The 19841-nt window shown below is 41.7% G+C and overlaps 1 protein-coding gene across 1 annotated transcript in view; it reads right to left on the minus strand.

The window, feature by feature from the left end:
* Window positions 1–1661: 1661 nt before the first annotated feature.
* Galnt3 (polypeptide N-acetylgalactosaminyltransferase 3) overlaps window positions 1662–19841 on the minus strand; it is a 37526-nt gene continuing 19346 nt past the window's right edge. The window contains exons 4-11 of the mRNA XM_032903416.1: window positions 16560–16709; window positions 14591–14825; window positions 13935–14052; window positions 12292–12492; window positions 10025–10156; window positions 9756–9857; window positions 3633–3785; window positions 1662–2756 (exon numbers count right to left, since the gene is read on the minus strand). Of these exons, the coding sequence (XP_032759307.1) occupies window positions 2634–2756; window positions 3633–3785; window positions 9756–9857; window positions 10025–10156; window positions 12292–12492; window positions 13935–14052; window positions 14591–14825; window positions 16560–16709 (1214 nt within the window). The 3' untranslated portion in view covers window positions 1662–2633. The remainder of the gene's footprint in view (window positions 2757–3632; window positions 3786–9755; window positions 9858–10024; window positions 10157–12291; window positions 12493–13934; window positions 14053–14590; window positions 14826–16559; window positions 16710–19841) is intronic.

A 19841-nucleotide genomic window follows, 5' to 3' on the forward strand; every position in this document is an offset into this window, starting at 1 on the left:
TATTCATGTCTGTTGTCATTAAAATAAATTGTAAGTTCACAGCTTTCTTTAAAGACAAGAAAATTGAATTTCTCCTAAGAATTCAACATTGTTTTCCCATAAATAATGTTTTCTTCCCATGCATGTTTCACTTTGTTTTATTGGGGAAGGTCTCCTTTGACGCAGGCTGTCCTTAAATTCTCTATGTAAAGCTGAGAATGACTTTGAACTTCCGATTGTCCTACCGTTATCTCCCACATGCAAGGATTATGGGCAGGTGATCATATTGCGATGCAAAATTCGTCATAAACAACAGATAGTTTTAATGCACTGCTAATTTTTTCCCTGTGGCTAATTTAAGTAGGCACTTCTCGACTTCTGATGAGCCTGTACATGGAATTGACCTTGAGCGTTGCAGAATACTGGACTCAGTTCTGGTAGCCTCTGGAATGGTCCTCTGGAATGAAGGCAGCATGCCAGGTCTCCAGTAGGAACCAGAACGTTTGCCTTGGCAGCTTCAAATTGAGCAAGAGTCCCACAATTTCACACTCAAGTGCAGGCAAATCATGCAGGTGGATGAGAGCCAAGCTCCATGAATTACTGCTAAGTCTGTTCCAAGACAGTTAAGAGGGAATCCCCTGCACACACCCCAAAAAGCCAGTCCTAAACCAAATCTCTGCTATAACAGTTGAGTAACAGCCCATCGCTCTGCATCAGATAAGAACCTTTCTGAAGGATGCGCTTAACATGGTCACAACATACTCAGTCCAACCTGAGACTTTACTCAGCACACAAGGCTCGGTATGACTCTGTGAGGATCTGCAGATGGGTTCCATTTTTGAAAAAAAAAACATGTTTTATTCGGGTTTGCTTTATAAAAATATTATTGGGGAATTGCTTAGTTTTGTACTGATTTTAGAGGTGAAACAAGCATTGAGGGTAGCTTTTGCTCATAATCATTCAAGTCTGGTGGAACAAACTGAGGAGCAGAAATTGCACATTTGAGTGGCCAACTATAGTATGCTTACTGGTACATATCACTGTTAGCCACAATAATAGAGAAACATTTATCATTAATAAAGTTTCAAAGTTAAAATGTAAGAAGTCATCTTAGTCATAAAAATATAACATAGCAGCATACTGTTTCAAAAGGGTGTGCTTTTCTCTCTACCCTAAAGAGACAGATGAACGGAAGCTTTACATCCTCTGTAACCTATGATACGAAGTTAGAAACACGGTACATGTTCCTTAAACTAGAATAAGAATCCCCAAAGTAACTGGCTAGAGGATGTGGAGTTTTCAATTCAACTTTTAAAATTGAATAGATGCCTTATTTTTTTAATTGAAGCTGTAATACTAGGAAATGTTTTCCTTTGTATAACTGAGAACCACTAGCTTTAAAGGTTCGTGCACGTTCTATTTTGCTTCTGGAATAATACTCTCCATGCAAAATGGTGACCATATCAAACGTTCACATATCCACCGGCATCTTCACTTCTGCTCTGTCCTGTGTAAACTGTCACACTGCTGTCACGGTTTACATTTTCCTTAAAGGAACCTGGGGCTCCATAAACAGCAGAGGAGTGAAACCTAGAATAAAAAAATAAAAAAAGGGCACTCCCCCACCCCCACCAATTATACACCTTACTCCAACTGGACAAAACTGAAACAAAGGTTTGTAATAGTGTTTAGGGTTCTTTTTTTTCCCCTTTAATTTGCATTTTCCATGTAAATAAAAGGCCCTTTTTTAATTTGATGAGATAACCCTATTGCAAAGACAATCTGTATAATGAATCAATAATGACATTCAGTCAAGTTTCTGCGTTTGACATTCAGTGTCATAAATATTCAGGATTAGTGAATTTCGCTAAGAAAATAAGACTACTAGAAAGGAAAAAGGAACCATTATTAACAGCTAATAATTTATAAAGTTTATTTATTTTTTAAAAAGTTTACTCTGGGAAAACACACAGTGTAGTCACTTCAGAAAAGCCATTTGGGGAAGACTCATGTGCATCAAGTGGAGTGGGCTTCAGACTAAAAAATATTTGTAAATTTTCCAAAAATTTAAGTGTTAAAAATAGTCCTCTCCTTATTTGACTTCATATTTAAGGAAGTATTTGACAGACAAGTAAACAAAAGACAACAAAAGTTTACCTGGATTTTAAAACAATAAATTCTACATCTATAAAAATTTCCTGGTTTGTACTGAAAGGCCAATGGCTTGACCTTCATTGATCCATTTTTATATAGTTATAAAAATACAGTATCAAATCTTTTCCTATTCTCCCTAAAACCAGGGGAAACATTTTAAGCTGTGAGTGTGTGGATGGAGGTGTGCATGTCCCCAAGGATACAAACACACATCACTTTACTAGGAAAGTTATTTTCTCCATACTGTAAACATCTCTCTTCTGCATCTGGACATTTCAGAATCGTCTTTGGTATTCTAGATGCTGTGCTTTTAGACGGAAGCCCCTAGGGTTTCTGCAGCGGCACCACATAGACATCTTAAGATATAAATAAGGAAAATGCACTTGGAATAAGTTACAATTAGCTGCTTTTGCATAATTTTCAACAACTACAGTGTACGCCTAGTCACAGTTTTATGAGGAAGAGTATGTCCTTTTCAACTCCTTAATTTTAAGGAACACTTAATCATTTTGGCTAAAGATCCATTTTTGGAGTAGATCCGTTGCGTCGCATGGCACTAAGCTCGGATGCTCTCCATTTGATGAAAGGCACATTCTAAATAATGGATTATAGAGAAGTTGGTCCTAGGAAAGAAAGAAAGCACACGTCAAACATTAAGTTTCAAGAGTCACAGTGAAGAGATAAATACAAAAGACCGACCTGATGGTTTCACTAAAGGTGGAGAGAGATTTGCATAACAAATGTATCTGATTCCTAACTTTCAATCAGATCAACTGAGGCTGGAACATGTTGATGAACTTCGTTTATAATGCTATAATTCATGGTACCGCTATTCAGTCCATGTAAGGCATTTCAACATGAAGAGGGAAACAGAGAGCAACACCTGAACCACATTCGCAAGCAGGAAACATTCCACTCAGACGACCGACTTCAAAATCAGAAAAGCCACTCGAGGCAGGCTAGTATCCCACAAAACTAGTTTTAGGTAAGAACTAACATGATCAAGTCAAATAGCAAACCTGTGTTTAAGAACAGGCAACCTGTTCTATATTCTTTCAATTCTAGGTTAATTAAAAATGTACTAAAACAGAGGAAGACGTAAAGAGCAATTTTATATGAAAAACACTCTCTTTGGCCCATTAAGGAAATAAACATGATTTTCAAAATCCTTTGTGAAAAAACAAAAAAACCTCAAGGGCTGGACTATGAGGGAGATGAAGACTGCACCGTAAAAAGGGATTAAAGACAATTTTAAAAAAAGTCAAGAATGAACGGTGAATTAATATATTATAGAAGGTTTCCCCTGGATAAGCCAGGCTTTAGCTTCATGATTAGCTGTTCCCATGGCTACTTAATCCCCAGATACGTTCTCTTATCACACAGGGGGACATGCAATAATTGTGGCGTTGGTGAAGGTGAAGAAATTCTGATATAGCATGGTGAAGCAATTAGAGCCCTTCAAAGTAAGCTATCGAATGGACGGATGAACCGCGGCTGACCTTGCGAATCTCCCATATCTGTTCTCCAGGGGCGATTGTCCTGTGGCCTTTATAGACACATGCCTTCAGCTGGACGACACCCTGAGTAGCATGAAGACATAACTCCTTCTGGATGTTGTGCCGGATTTCTCGCTGAGCAGAATACTCAAAGTACTGTGGAAAGGAGAGAGTTGTGAGTGATGAAGGAACCCCGTGTGCCCAGTTGCAAAATAAAAACAAGATAAAAAAAAAAAACAACCCTTACACAGTAAACTCATGAGTTTCTTCAACAAATGCAATAAACATATCAGCAATGTAAGCTGAGGTGTTAATTATGACAGGCGACGTGGAAGTCTTGACTCTCTCCGTTGCCAGCAGTGGTTACTTTCTACAGTGTTCTTTCCCTTCCCGACTAGAAACTGAAAATTACAAGGTGTGTGTGTGTGGGGGGGGGCTATCAGAAGTGTACTATAGCAACCAGCCTGGGATGTTCTATAAGCAGTTCACTGGCTTCTTCTCTCGTCCTCTTATTCATCTCGGCCAAAGCATTTTCACCAACGTACAAACTGCGATGCATATTCTGAGTCTGTTTTTGCCCGCCACCCCCACCCCCCGATTCCCCACATCCCGAATGACAAGGGTACCAACAATCCCTGCCCACCAAATTACTAAAAGCATCAAATGAAGGGGTTGATAAGTGTAAATACTTTCAGCAAAGATCAACACGGGGTACATCATAGCTCCTTGCTAATCTCTCTTGCTCTTTGTGTCCGATTAACAAGTCTCTAAGTTCTGCTGAGTTTCCTCTGTGATGTTATTTCATTCGTTCTTACTCTAGCCTCATTTCTGACTCAATTACCTCTTAATTTGTACCAACTTCTGACCCTGGGAAGCAGCAATTCTGGCCTCTTAAAACTCTGGTTTGATGTGCTAATTGACTTGCTTACTGTGGCTGTCCCCCTGACTTGCAATGCTCAGGACTCAGCCACTGCCTCAGCTGTAGTAGGACCATCGGGTGGTAGATTTATGCGAATCTACCTCTATAGATTTATGCGAGTCTACCTCTATGGCGTTTGCTCCACTGCCAGGCTGCTGGCTCGGGACATCCTGCAACCCTTCCTTGCTTGGCTAACTCTTTGAGCTACACCCAGTAGTATTTTACCTGTTTATCTCTCCTCGATTCTCCCCTTTGGTGGAAAACTATAACTTTCAAGGCTTCCACAAGGACAGCAGAGCTAACCTATTCTATACTACCAGAACTGTACACGTAGCTGCTTGGATTCTCTGTGAGCTAAAGCTAAGCCCTGTATCAACTAATAATACTCGTATTCACTGTCATGGCAGGCAATTTACTGACTGAACTATCTCCTCAGTCCCACAGTAACATCCGTTATAAATCAAATATTTAATAATGCTGGCAGTCTGAGGGTAAAATGAGTTAACATGAGTGATTTTCAATAATGCAACAATTCCTGTTAGCACTAATATTTACTGAGCCCTTATTATGTGCCAGAGTAAACACTCCATAACCATGAGCAGAATTCTGAGCCTTGGTCCCTAGAGCCTCGGCGAGGGCTCAGGCTCAATTTCCCTTCCCCTGCAAGTAAAACAATTGGTTCTGTAACCTGATTTTCAGGTGGAAGCGGCTTCAGAAGGAGAAAGAAACAGCATTCTAACTGTAACTAAGTTATAACTTAGATATATTAACTTTTGACTTAAGTTAAACTAAAATAAACCTTAAAAGCTAAAAGATGGTGAGAAAGGCTAGCTGGTATTTTAGACCACTGTCATTAAGAGGTCACTAAGAAAAGCGTGGGAGGAAAGAAGAGTAGAAAACACCTTGGGAGCTATGACAGCAGAGCGTATGGTTAAGCAGCTGGGTGTGTGAGAGACGTGTCACTCAGAACCTGGACACTCTTCTGGAGGAGAATGCATAGACTATTAGCTGTCATGAGGCTGCAGTTGAAGCCACTGCACTGGACCAGAATAGTCTCCAATCCAGCCCCATCACAAAAAATAGCTACTTTGCTTTGTCTTCAGAAGTAGGATTGGATGCCGTAAATCATCACTAAATAATCAAAAGGGAAGAAAGTGAGAAAATGCTTAAGATGCCCGAGTTTGAGTTCTCACAGAACTAAAAATTTGCAATGTGGCAGAGGGAAAGAATTGATTAGAAAGAATATGACTCCTCTCTCACCTCCTGCAGCGGGCGTGAGAGCTGGCCCACGGGTTAGAAGAGCTGGTCTAGCCACTTGTCCTGCAGCACTCAAGACAGCAGGCCCCACACCTTGACAGGGAAACTCAGTAGAGCTGGCTCTGGTGGCATGGGTGCAGATGAGCCGGGGCCCAAGGGAATGAGAGCAGGACAGCGGCCCTGTCAGCTGCTGGTTGCAGCAAGGGGTGAACTAACCAGGGCAGTGCTAGAGATCATACCTTAGCGGTGCAGGGCAGGAAAGGTGGTAGCCGACCAACTCTGCTACTATTCATGCCCAGGTCCAGGGCTTTGAGTTGGCTCCCCCAACATCCACCCCATCTCCGTGAACCGCTGGAGCCCGGGGAAAGGCCATGCCTGTAGATCCAAAGCTGCAGGACCTCCATGACACAGGGCTACAACAGGATATCTGAGAGGAGTCCCACTGAGGATCCAGTACGGATGATGTAGCCAGAGGCCTCGGACCAGACCCATGACTCATTGCAATGAACATCTGCAAGTAAAGCTATGTGGACAAAAGAGTGCGCCGTGGGACACACCGTGACATACTGCAACTTTCACAGCAAGAGTTTTTTTTAATGATTTGTTTTGCTTTTTTTAATTTGTTTTTTTATTTTCTTTCAGGTGGAGAGTGGATACAAAGGGTCAGGGAGATGAGTGGGGTTGGGGTGCATGATGTGAAATTCACAAAGAATCAATAAAAATAAAATCAATAAAAAGTTAATTTAAAAAAATAATAATTTGGCTGCTCAAATGTTAGTTGAACAAGAATGACACCAACAGACAGGCCAAAGTGGACAAAAGCCCGCCAGGCCTCAACCCTACAGACTGAGAATTACAGGAGGACAGACAACCGCTGGGAGTGGGATAGGCGGTCTATCCCAAGAAAGAGCACACCAATTGCTTGTCCAGTGTCAAGCCAAACACTCATACAAGTAACATTATACAGACTAAAAATAATATATTTAGTATGTGTGTGTGTGTGTGTGTGTGTGTACATACATATATGCATGCCATAATTAGTTAAAATTGAGGCCATAAATTTGAAGGAAAGTAGGGAGGGGTTTATAGGAGGGAAGAAAGGGAAGGGAAAAATAAAAATCTAACAATTACCAGATATAATCAGTAACTGTGTTAGACTGACAGAAGCCAGAGTCATCTGAAAATATAAACCAGACATTATTCTCCTGCTTAAAAACCTCTCAGTGGCTTCTGTTGAATTCAGAATTAAATCCGTCCTCCTTCACAGGTCTGCAGGGCTCTGTACAACCAGGTTCCTTATCACAATCTCTGACCTCATTTCCTTCGCTCCTTGCCCTAGAGCCCTCCGCACTGGCCTTCCGTGTGCTCTGTGGAACTCTGCTGTGCGGTCCTTCTCCCCCAGTCTTCCTTCTGACGCTCTCCTCCATCTGAGAGGGCTGTGCCCAAAGAGCTTCCTTACCCGGGTCTCACCTCTGAACCCAACACTCACATTATCTCAGCCCACTCTGTCTTCCCTAGCATCCAAAATTCATGCTTGTGTTTGGCTTCTTATGAAAAAGAAAATGCTTCTGTGACATAAGTTTCCCAAAGTCAGTGACTGTCAGTTCCTGTGGCAGCACAGGTTGGGTCACACATTATAATAACTCTTAATGAGTTATTTCCCCTCAAACTTCTTAAAGGTAGCCTAATCCATTGATAGTTTTAAAATAATTTCTAATTCTCTATGACAGCATCTCGTGGAAAAAGATACTAAAGGAGCACAAAAATAATACACACACTATATTTTAAGGCAGTATCTACTCTAAATTGTAACAAAAAGAGTAGTGATAATATACTTAAGATAAATGTAATTCTGGAGAGAGCTTGAGACAAATGTCTAAGTATTAACAACTGTTGGTAATTTATTTATAAATGAGGAAATAAGCATATTGTTATTATAAAACAATGTAATTATTATATAACCAAAAGGAAAATGAAAAGACTATATGTGTGTGTGTGTACCCTCTCTCTTTCCCACACACACTAAAACAGGTATATATATATGTACATAAATATCTATGTATATGTATGACTATATGCACACCCATCCATTTCATAATTCCTTGTCTGTTTGAAGACCCTTCACCAGCTCCGGCTTCTGCTACATATCCCATGCATTCTGATTATGCAAATACAGATTGAAACTGGATTGAGCTGAGTTTAATAAATAGGTAGATGTGTAGAAGTAGACTGACTGCCCAGGAAATAAATTGATCCTTTCTTCCTGATATGGATGCTTACAAAGTCCCATCAAGGTATGTGCAAAGTAGTACAGTGAAAATCCAAAATACAGGCAATTCCTCAACAGGAAAAGGTTCTGAATAACGTTCTTTGCATATCCTTCCTCACAGTTTCTCATCCCACCAAGCACTCCTCTAGGTCTTAACTCACCTCTCAATATACAGACTAAAATGCTCTCTCACTCGGGAGAACCCATGGGCACCTCATCTAATTCTGATGTGGTTTTATATAGCCATGTAGCACCCCAGACTCCTTACTCCAGCCAGACCTATGCTACTGACTGTAAATGCTGATTCTGCAATACTGGTATTTCCTAAGGGAGCTGGGAGACAGATGGATTGAGCCCATCAGAGCTAGCACTCAGGGGTCTGTCAGGGAACTTGCCGGACTAACTGTGGAGAAAGTCTAATCCTTCTGAGAGCAACTTGCAAATGCTAAGGTAAAGATACGCTAAACCCAAGAAACTTAGTATTTTCTATGTCTTGTATGCCAGGTAGTAACATGTCGCATTTGCCCCTAATTGGGAAAACAGTGAAAACAAAGATGTCAATAACAAGGGGGGGTGCATTTAGATGATTCTAGTAATGGGGGGAGGAGTGGAGAAAAGCATTTGGATGACACCAGTAATGGGCGGGGGAGCATTTTGATGATGTCAGTAATGGGTGGGGAAAAGCATTTGGATGATGTCAGTAATGGGTGGGGGGAAGCATATGGATGATGTCAGTAATGGGTGGGGAGAAGCACTTGGATGATGTCAGTAATGGGGCTGGGGGGAGAAAAAATTTGGATGATGTCAGTAATGGGGGAGAAGCATTTGGATGATGTCAGTAATAGGGGGGAAGCATTTGGATGATGTCAGTAATGAGTGGGGAGATGCATTTGGATGATGTCAGTAATGGGTGGGGAGAAGCACTTGGATGATGTCAGTAATGGGGGCTGGGGGAGAAAAGAATTTGGATGATGTCAGTAATGGGGGGGAAGCATTTGGGTGATGTCAGTAATGGGGTGGAAGCATTTGGATGATGTCAGTAATGAGTGGGGAGATGCATTTGGATGATGTCAATAATGGGGGATGGGGGAGAAAAGCATTTGGATGATTTCAGTAATGGGGGGAAGAAAAGCATTTGGATGCAGGGTACTGAAATGATCTCTTCCCCAAAAAGAACTTACAATGCAGCTGTGTCAGCATTAACACTAGATGCAACTTGCCATTAGATTTATATGGTCTTCACCTGACAGCTCACAAACCCTCCATACAACAGTCACACAAATATAAAAAAATTTACACTAAACACACAAACATATACACACACGCATGCACACATGCACACACATGCACATACATGCACACACACTCATGCACATGCATACACATGCACACACACACACACACACACACACACACACACACACAATCCAATGACATTACTCTGGGTTTCTTTATCAACCTTTCTATTGATCAAGTGAGTAACTTCAGATTATTTTCAGAGCCAAAGTAAAAACCGTAGTAAAGTACTCCATGCCTTAAATATTGCCATGCGTAGCTTAAAGGCATCTCCACATCTGTTCACCTCACATCAGTTTCCCTCGGCTGTTACTTCTGAAAACACACAGCACTCGGCTGTGTCTGCAAGCGCTGGAGAAAAATGGCCTTCTCACCCCACGCTTACCTGATTTCCCCCTAGGCCGTGGCACGTGTACAGAATCAATGGTTTGTCTCCCTGGTTATTCTCACCGACATCCAGACATAAAGGCTGGCCAACACTCTTAATCTGCGTGAAAGATTTAAATCGAAAAAAAAAAAAATCAAACCTGATAGTTTCTACTTCTTGACTAATTTTAGGGAGGTGGCATTTACAATCTAAAACTTCAAAAGCAATAAATTAAGAGGTATGGGAGGGAATTTGTCAAGGAAGAGGAGGAACACAAAAATACTCACATATCCGGATATAACAGGATTAAGGTCTGGTACATACACTTCTGGGTAAATAGTGTTCAGGTACCATGTAAAATTTTTACACTGAAGGCGTTTCTTTATTTCAAATCTTTTTGAAAGATCACCAAATGATTTCTAGAAACAGACAATAGATGGGGTGGGGGTGAGGGGGTTGCTCAGTCAAACAGGCTCTGAATCACACTTCAAGGGGTGCTACTGGTGTATTTACATTTAGTTAGAAAGTAAAGTTCTGGATGCAAATACAAGATGGGCTTTAAGTGCCTGCCGTTCATCTAAGCAACAGGCGAGCTGCCCGCCTGGTCACTGGTAGTTTAAAGAGAATCAAGTCACACTGCAGTGCTGGCCGGAGGCTGTAATACACTTTATTACTGTAAGCTTTGAGCACTCTGGCCGGTTGTGGGAGCGTTCTGAATTCATGCCGGCTCTTTACTTTAAAGTGACCCACAGAGTGAAGTGTGAGGAGACACGGTGCAGGTAAGCATTGCTGCGACCCAATGAAATCAGTATCTCTCTGCAGTCAAATTACCAACCGCACAGTTGGGCGTTTTCCAATTTAAGTGTTAAAACACTTAAATTAAGATTAAAATCTTAACAAAATTCCCACCTGGACGCTGGGTTGGAAGAGGCAATTTTCAGTTAATTGTATTTTATTTTCCTTTATTCAAAGGGGCAAGGAAGACGATTAAAAACACGCTAAACCGAAAAATACTCGGCTTATAGGAAACATTTAGAGGAAAACTGCATTTGATATCTAAACGGAGGAGAACGGAAATAATGGCGCTAATTAGCTCAACCAAGGAAAATACTTTTTTATGCCAATTCCAGTATCTTGAACTTGGGTGTTTTAGCAAAATAGAATGACTCTTAGGGACACTAGCTTATGTGTCCTGTCATGGGGACAGGTACTGGCTGGCTCGCTTCGCAGCCCTTCTATGGGTGAGAAGCAGAGCAGAAGTTTTATTCAGCGCCCACTTTCTGCTCAGGCATGTAGTACCCATTGAGAAGTGCACCCTAACGATGTGTAGGGAGATACTGTGGACCAAACAAATGGGTAAAAGGGCTTTCTTCGCTATGGCAGAAGCCCGGCTCGCCAGAAATACCTTCTCTAAGTTAATGCTGCTTCCTTAAACTATCAGTTAATTCATCCCTCCCAGACAAAGCTGGTGTAGCTCAGCTCTAATGCACTAAGGTCTCATGATTTTGCCAACTGGAATCTATGAACGGTCACTAGAGAGAGGATCTTATGTTTAGGAGCTGAATATGGTAGCTTAGCCCCCAGAACCCGCATTATAAAAAAGTCACACCTGTTAGTAAGGGCTTTAAACCCCCATGCTGGAGATGCTGAGGCAGCGTGAGCCCTGGGTCTCTCCCTGGTCTGACAGCCTGGATTTACTCCCTGTCTCCAGCACCTGAGGACCTGAGAGCAAGCACTGCACTGGCATGTGCATTTGCACGTTTCACAAGCGCCTATGTGCACACGTGTGTGATACGTGTGCACAGAGCATCCTGAGCCTGTTAGTCCTTACGCACTCATCGTTGCCTGTTTCACAGCTCCTCTGGGAAATGGGCAGAATGCATATGGCCTCTCTCAAGATAGGGAAGGAGAAAGAAAGAACAGGCACCACAGAACCCAGCCCAGGCACTGGGCCATCCTGTTATGAAGAACAACCCCCCACTTTTGCAATCTTAAAGGGGTGGGGGTTGCCTTATGCATCTCCAGCAGGGAGTTGGGATTTGAGGAATAAGAGCTTTGTTACTTCTAGTTCATTGTTACACCACTGTAAGACCCCATCTGCATATCCGACTCAAATGCCACTTCGAATCTCTAGTTAAGAGCTATGAGTCAATGGAGAATGGTTAAAGGAAGTTCTGCTTAATCAAATAGTATTTTGGAGGGAGTCCCAAAAGTATCTTTCATATTAAAAGTAAGTATCTGAATTTCATAAGGCTGCTTCAATTTTCCTCTTAGAGCAAACTAGTATACTATTATTATTATTATTATTATTATTATTATTATTATTATTATTATTATTGGTAGGTTGTGTGTGTGTGTGTGTGTGTGTGTGTGTGTGTGTGTGTGTGTACAAGAGCCAAGGTATAGGCCCCAGGGATAGAACTCAAGTTATTTATTTGAAGGCTTAAAATTTAAAAACTGACTTTCAAAAATACTTTCTAAACTTCTTTTTTTTTTTTAACTTGAGGCGATTGGAATAGTTTAACTGCCGTCTCGTTAACTAGCCCTCACTTACTTGCTTAACGATTTTTGCGGCATCTGTGTTTCTCCTGTAAAATATTTCCTTGTACTCGTCCATCCAGACTTCTGCGAGGCGAACTTGGTTACGAGCAATCACCTGAGTGCCTTTTGGAAAGGTATGAGGGCTTTTGCTGCGAAAAACATGTCCAACAACAGAGCAAGGCATAATCTCCAACTGCCCACCACATTGCCATACCTGATAATTAATGATATTTGTTTAAATTTACAGTATTTTGGGAAAAAGAAACTGTTGCTTTTAAGTTTACCTTTAAGATATCAATAAGTACAAAATATAGAGATTTACTGGTATGTCAGATACTCTCTATGCCAGTTCAGTTTATGCTCTACAAATGCAAACAATACTTTTATTAAATGCACTGAGAAACAGAACAAATACACATCTTCAGAAAGTAGGTTTACAAAACCACGAGTTCTGAGTCCTTCATAAAACCTAGTTCCAAGTTTCCTTTCTGGCCAATAATTATGCAAGTGTTCTAATATGTGGAGAAAAACAAAGCCCCAGTGAGGCTGACTTCCACCTTACACACATGGTCGCTTGCTGAAACTACACATTTTTCTTCTAAGGAATGAAGCGGCCATCCTGGTACAAAAGGACCTAGACTCTACTGGTATCAAAGAAAACCATTCAAGCAAGCAATTATCACCAAAATATAACCCATCATAGTTTCAAAGGAGTGGCTCATCTTACTAGAAAAGTCTGTGCCTATCTAGAATGGGTCTACCAGTTCCAGTAGTTCTACGGCGTTTGCCTTAGCAATTGGTTCTCTGGCCAACGACCAAAGACCCAAAACGAAGCCATGCTTAAGGATAGATGCTACAAGGGAGAGAGGTGGTCGGTCAGACGTCTTCCTTTCCTCATTTAAACACATCAGATGATTCACAAGCTCACCTCGGTCAACTGCACGGAGATGCAGCATTTGCTAGGGGCTGGAAACACCGACACGAGTTTATAAAGGCCCTGTCCCTCAGCAGTTCAGAAGAGGCCACTACTGCCTGTATGTAATGGAGCCAGAGCCAATGCTCAACCCTTCTCATTCCTAGTTCTTTCCCCCACTACATTCCAATCTAAACGACTGCAAGTGAGTGACATGGCTGCCACAGAAACGAACTCATGAAACGGAATATTAAGCACACCTCATGACTACTAAAAGCCTTGTTTTGTTTCTATTAACTTAGAACGTGCACTATGAAAAAAAAAAAAAAAAAAAAAAAGGAGCAGCTCATATGATGCAAAGAATTTCGTCCAGTGTCCTTTACAGTTATAAATAAATGTTTTCCATACGGACTCCCCTGACAATCAGCTCATTTCCTGAAGCACTAGGCTTAATTATATTTATCTTGGCTGGAATTCAGTGGCTACAAGTGCATTAATTGGTGTTATTGCCTGGACACAGGAGTTTAACTGATTCCTCTTGTTACATTGGCAACCATGAAAAAACATATCAAGTTACAACTTAAACGGACATAGCCTCGTTGCCAGTTTTCCAGCAATTACATTATAGAAAGCACTAAATGCATAAAGGCAGCATACATCTGCAGGCGTCTGCATGCGCTGCTCGGAATACAACACTGCACACTGTTTGACATGCATGCGACGCTTAATCTCCGTAAACTTACTCGGAATGACATTTCTATGTTTTCACCTCCCCAGATTTCCATTTCTTCATCGTAACTTCCAATATGCTCAAAATAGTCTCTAGATATAGAAAAGAGGCCTCCTGCAAAGGTGGGGGTCCTGAAAAGAAATAGATCAACGGGGTTTGTTATAGGGACTCAACAAAATGAAAGAGGCCATTTAAAGAACCACATTGACATTACAGGTGAGTGTAGCTAAAGCCTCATGTAGATAATGAATAACTGGAGAGTCTTCAAAGGCAAGATTTTGGGGGAAAATTAGTGCTTTAAAAAATGTTATATTCCATATCGTGTCTCTCCTTAACCTGCTTTATTTACTTTAAAACTGTGATTTATGAAGACCTGAGAATTCACCTAATTCCACTGGCTGCTCAACAATATCATGCAGAAGAACTTAGTACACACACATACACACACACACACACACACATATATATATACATATATATATATATGTATACATATATATATGTATGTATATTAGAGAGAGAGGGTTTTTTCCATTATTAAGACTTATCACATAAGCAGTTGCTGTGAAAATGCATATACATATGGTATACGCTGTGCAAATGCATGTACATAGCATTTGGCGCTATGGCGTGAGTGTTAAGTCACGGGGCGGGGGGCAAGCGTCTTACTTAATTGGGTAGGTTTCATCTTTCCTTCTTTGCTTCTCATGATCAGGAAGTGACTCCCAGCCAAAGGAAAGGCTCCAATCAAAATTCCCACGGTTGTGGTTGCTTCCGTACGGAGAAGGCTTGTTGAACTCAAATGTGTTTAGATCTATGGATGCAATGTCTGGACTCACCACGGCAGTGTAGTTCTCAGCTATTCTGGCCAGCAAAGGTTCCAACCAACCATAGAAGCACTCACCTGCACAAAGCAGAAGCTCCTGTCAATTTAAGGGAAATGCTCAAAGACTCCCTTCCATCCCCCCACTTTGGTATTACATGAAAGTTTATGGAGAAACTAGAGGGAAAAGATCATCTGTGTTTTGAATATATATACATGGGTAATTGGCAAAAATGGTGCATTTACAGTACACAGCTTGTTTTGATGCCCACGCACGCACACAAACTCATGCAAACATTTACTATGATCAAGCTCGTGTGTGTGTGTGTGTGTGTGTGTGTGTGTGTGTGTGTGTGTGTGTGTGTGTGTGTGTGTATGGCAGGGGAGGTGAGAGACATGAGATCTATTTCTAGCCATCTTAATGTATACAATCCATTATTAACTATAGCCACCATACTGTACAACAGGCCTCTGAGAGAAGGGACAACTGCAGGACTCTTGTGATGAGAGTAGGATTAAAAAGAAATAATAAAATAAGGAAAATTCCTCTAAACAACAGTGACTTTTTTCTCCTAGAACAGGAGGTGGACACAAATATCCTTGCCATCCTTGAAGTGGAACCCCCTTTCCTTTAAGAGAGGGCTATGCATTTAACCCTAAAATTATTATAAGTTATCTTAATAAGTTTTCCTCCCCACAACTAAGGCACAGTAATTGAAATCTTAATTTCTCTTCCTGAGTCTTGGGAGAGAGGGAGTTGGAAAGTTAGAATATTCTGGATTTAGTGGCCGGAGGAAAATCATCCAAAGCGCTACAGTCCCGTTGATAGTGGTCCTGGGGCAGGGAGTCCCTCGAAGGTCAGAGTCACGGTCTTGAGCCAGACTACACATCACAAAGGTGAAAGCCTCACTGAATTAAACTTGGCAGTCATGGACCACAACGACCATTGTCCAGCACGGGAAGAATTCCAAACTGGATCTTACTGCAGTGTTGGGTCAGTGAAAAACACCTCCAGATCTCCGTTCATTTTCCTAATACTGGACTAAGAATATCAGATGTGACGGCTCTCAATAACAACAACAGAAAATACAAAAGCCTTTCTGTAATAATTAGTGTGTGCTTCAACCAGATTTTGGGTGAAGTGTAACCTAAGAGCTGGGCAGGACAAAGTCAAGCATTCATATGAAGATTAAAACTCCCAAAGCTTATAGTTCAGGGGATTGGGGGAACTTTTGTTAATGCCTAGCAGATCCATTACAGGCTGACTCCAAAGGGCTTTCTAAAACTATCAACACTGCCACCGAAAACAATGGAAACACAGGGAAAACACCCGACTGCAACAAAAGTAGCAAAACCGCAATACTCATGGAGAGATAGCAGGATACCCCTTACTGGGCATGTCTTCAGCAGGGGGCCAAAAAAAAAAAAGAACTGCAAAAGTTAAAAGTGGGAGTATTGAAAAAAGTTGAATGATGGCACTGATCATACCTAGATAAAAGTTTAACTTCATAGTGTAGGAATGAGAAACAGCAAGGAATCAGTCCTCCAGCTCTTCTGTTTCCTTAGAGAAGAACAAACATCTGGGGCAGGGGGTTCATAAGCAAGAATCGCCCACAGGGAAAGCTGAGCACTGCAAACACTGGGAAGCCAGGAGCTCAGTATGTGAGGCTGATGCCTAGCTGCTTGGCCTGTCATGGCTGTCATCAGTTAAAGATGCTATTCAGGAGGATTGCAATTAGACATTTAAAGAAAAGTAACTTTCAGACGAAGGGGAGTGGGAGGAAAGTTACAAGCCATCTGTAAACCGGCACTTACAGTGAGCGTCTAAGAACGTGAGCGTCTCAGCAGTTGCTACAGCTGCCCCTAGCAACCGCGCTGTGATCAGGCCTTTCCTCTCTTGCTGCCTGACTATTTTCACGATAGAAAACTGTTTTATGTATTCCTCTAGTTTCTCATGCAAGTAGTCTGTAAAGGAGAAAAAAAATTAGAATTAACTTTTATTGAAATTTGTTTCCACATGTAACACGTGAAAGCTCATGGAATCACCAGCCACTGACCCTTCTAAATTCTGCTCAATTCATTTGCTCGTTCAGATAGTGCAAGAGGCATTCCATCACCGTTAATTCTTCCAGAAAGCGAGTGTACAAATTATCACTCCTGCATTACGTAATGCTACAGCTTGGACTTATTCTGTCCACTGAGTAACATAACATGCAGTATGTTATGTCAGGGGCGTATATACAGACACATGCAATATGTCAGGGGCATGCGAAAAGTCCACATGGAGTGGACCCCAAGAGTTTAGAAAGCTCTCAGGAGTGACTATGGGAGTCCGATAAATAGATTTTAATTTAAAAAAAAATTCAACAAATGTTGAATTTGAACTGGTACTAGCATTTGAGAACCATGACAAGAAGTGACAGGCTGTCAATACATTTCAGTTTCACTAGCTGTTAGGCAGTGATCAAAACAGCTTAATGTCCAAACATCAAGGGAAAGGCAAGTGGGGGATGTTCGGTGTTGTGGTGGTGGTGGGGCATTTCTACCATCAGCAGAAAACTTTAGGCTTCTCTTGATTTCTTTCTCAATACAATACAGAACTAAAAAGGAGCATGTAAATCAGGTAGTTAAATGCACACACAGAGCCATAGTAACATACGGCACTTAGGATACTAAACATCTGAGTTCGGATGAGATAGATAAGCAAAAGTTGAGAATACTGATGAAAGAAAACAGATCAATCAAGTGCTGCTCATAGTTTTAAACATCTTCAGTCTACTCTGTGCCACTAAATTATTTTTGGTGTGGTGGGCATTTTGTTCTGTTGTTTGTTTCAGACACGGTCTTGCTACAAAGCCCAGGCTGGCATAGAACAGAATGTGTGATCCCCGTGCCTCAGCCTACAGAGCTGCTGGGATTACGGGCTTATACCAATGCATCTAGCTTAGCGTGAATTCTCGTGGCAACGTACTTGAGTTTAAGTGGCCTTGTAAGGCCCAGAACTCACATACATGGGGAAGTATGGAGAAAGTAACACCCTGTGGTGAACATTGGCTCCTGCCATACTTCAAAGGCAAGTGCAGAGGAGTTTGGCTTTGCCTTGGATGGCATAGGTGTCTTCAGGGATGCCAAGGGGAATGCCGCTGTGGTAAAGGTTAAGTATTCATCGGGGGACTGGTACCCCAGGAAGAATGCCCAGGCAAAGGAACTCTGAGCACTACCGTCTTGCTGCCGCCGCCACTGACTTAGTGTCTAACTCCTTGTATGTATGTCGGGTAGTTTCCTCGATACTCGTGAGGCTGCACTGTACCCACACGCAAAACCACAATGTTCTTTTAGTGACCTGAACATTTCAAAAGTGTCCGAGTGGCTTTATTCACTGCAGCTACTACCTGTCTTTCCAATACACCTTGTCCCCACCTCTTAAAGGGGTGGAGAGATGGCTCAGAGGTTAAAGGAATTGGCTGCTCTTCCAGAGGACCAAAGTTCCATTCCCAGCATCCACATTCTGGTTCATAATTGTTCATAACTCCAGTCTCCGGGGGAATCTGACACCCTCTCTTGGTGTACAAACATACATGTAGGTAAAATACCCACACTCAAAATATAGGGACATGATGAACAAACAAAGAAACAAAAAACTAAACATCTAAAGTGTGTTCACATTCTTATCTGTCCCCTGGATTTTATCCAACCTAGATTTTATCATTTTGGGAAGGTTAAGTACAAAAATTACATCAGATCAGAGATCTTGGGTTGGAGCAGCATTCCTTCTAACTGTTTGACCTTAGACAAGTTACTTAACCTTCCTGTACTTTAGATCCCTTATTTGTAGGAGGACATGACAGAATTAGCTGCATAGGTTGTCGGTTGGGAGAATGAGATGGGACACTCCTGGATGGCAGAACGCAGGGCCTACCAGATGGTACTACTCTTAAAATGTTATCTTCTGTCATAGCATTTAACTAGTTTCTCTCTCTGTCTCTCTCTCTCTCTCTCTGTGTGTGTGTGTGTGTGTGTGTGTCTGACTTTCTAGACAAGTGTGCGTCCTAGGCTACCTTTGAGCTCCTGAGCAGACCCTTGCCTCAGCCTCTGAGTACTGAGATCACAGGCACACACAGCCACTTGTGGCTTTTCACGGGCTCCTTACAGCCATATTTCCCAGTAGGTGGGACATGAGACAAATTACACTAACATTCGAGCATGAAGTTTGTTAAGAAACTAGTTCAGCTTTGTGGTCAAGTGCTTCTAATGACCGAGAAAGGAGAGCCTGTCATTGCTCGAACCAGGTCTCCTTCTCTACCCTTAGGTAGAGGTGAAAGGGCAGAGTAAATTCAGTGACTCAAGCTCCTGGGCAGCACCCACTGCAACCTGTGTGGCACGGGACGATGTTCTGAGGAGAGACAGGGTAAGCCACTGCGAAAATGTCTAGCTCGTCAAATAAAATATTCTGAGGCCCAAAGGGGGTGCTAATCAGTGTTGGGTGAAAGATGTTAAATTTTAAATGGGTTATGACTCCAACGTAATTAGGAAAGCTTTATGCTTACTTTGAAAGCGATTAGGAAAGGAAATAAAAGGAACGGTTGAAACAGGAAGAAGATGAATGGGTATGTCTTCATCCCCATGTCCCCTAGCTCAACAATTGCTCGAGCCTTTAAATAGAGATGTGGTTTTTGAATGAATGCTCACTAGGAGTAAATTTGCCATGCCTCCATTGTCTCACTACTTGGGACAATCAAGCCAAGTAAACACAGTGTATGAAGAGACATTTGAGAAATCAAAGAGGAAGTAAAGAAGGGAAAACATTCTTAAGACTACATTAGTGGCTTTTTTTCAGGTAAACTTAGAGTTGACACAGATCTTAATCAAGCATGACTTAAAACTTGCTGGCTGCTGTCCAACCAGACAGGAAGAACCGCAAAATCGTATTAAGCAGCAAAATACCAGCTAGCTACAATTAAGTGGTAAAGTAACAGGACAGGGTGTTAGAATCAAAGATCTACATAGTGTGTAACTCCATTTCGCCTTTCTTTTCTTAGCCCGTTCTGGGTTTTGTTTGTTTGTATGTTTTTCTATTTGTTCGCTGTAGCCCCAGGT

The sequence above is a fragment of the Rattus rattus genome, chromosome 5, assembly GCF_011064425.1.
Source record: "Rattus rattus isolate New Zealand chromosome 5, Rrattus_CSIRO_v1, whole genome shotgun sequence".
NCBI lineage: Eukaryota > Metazoa > Chordata > Mammalia > Rodentia > Muridae > Rattus > Rattus rattus.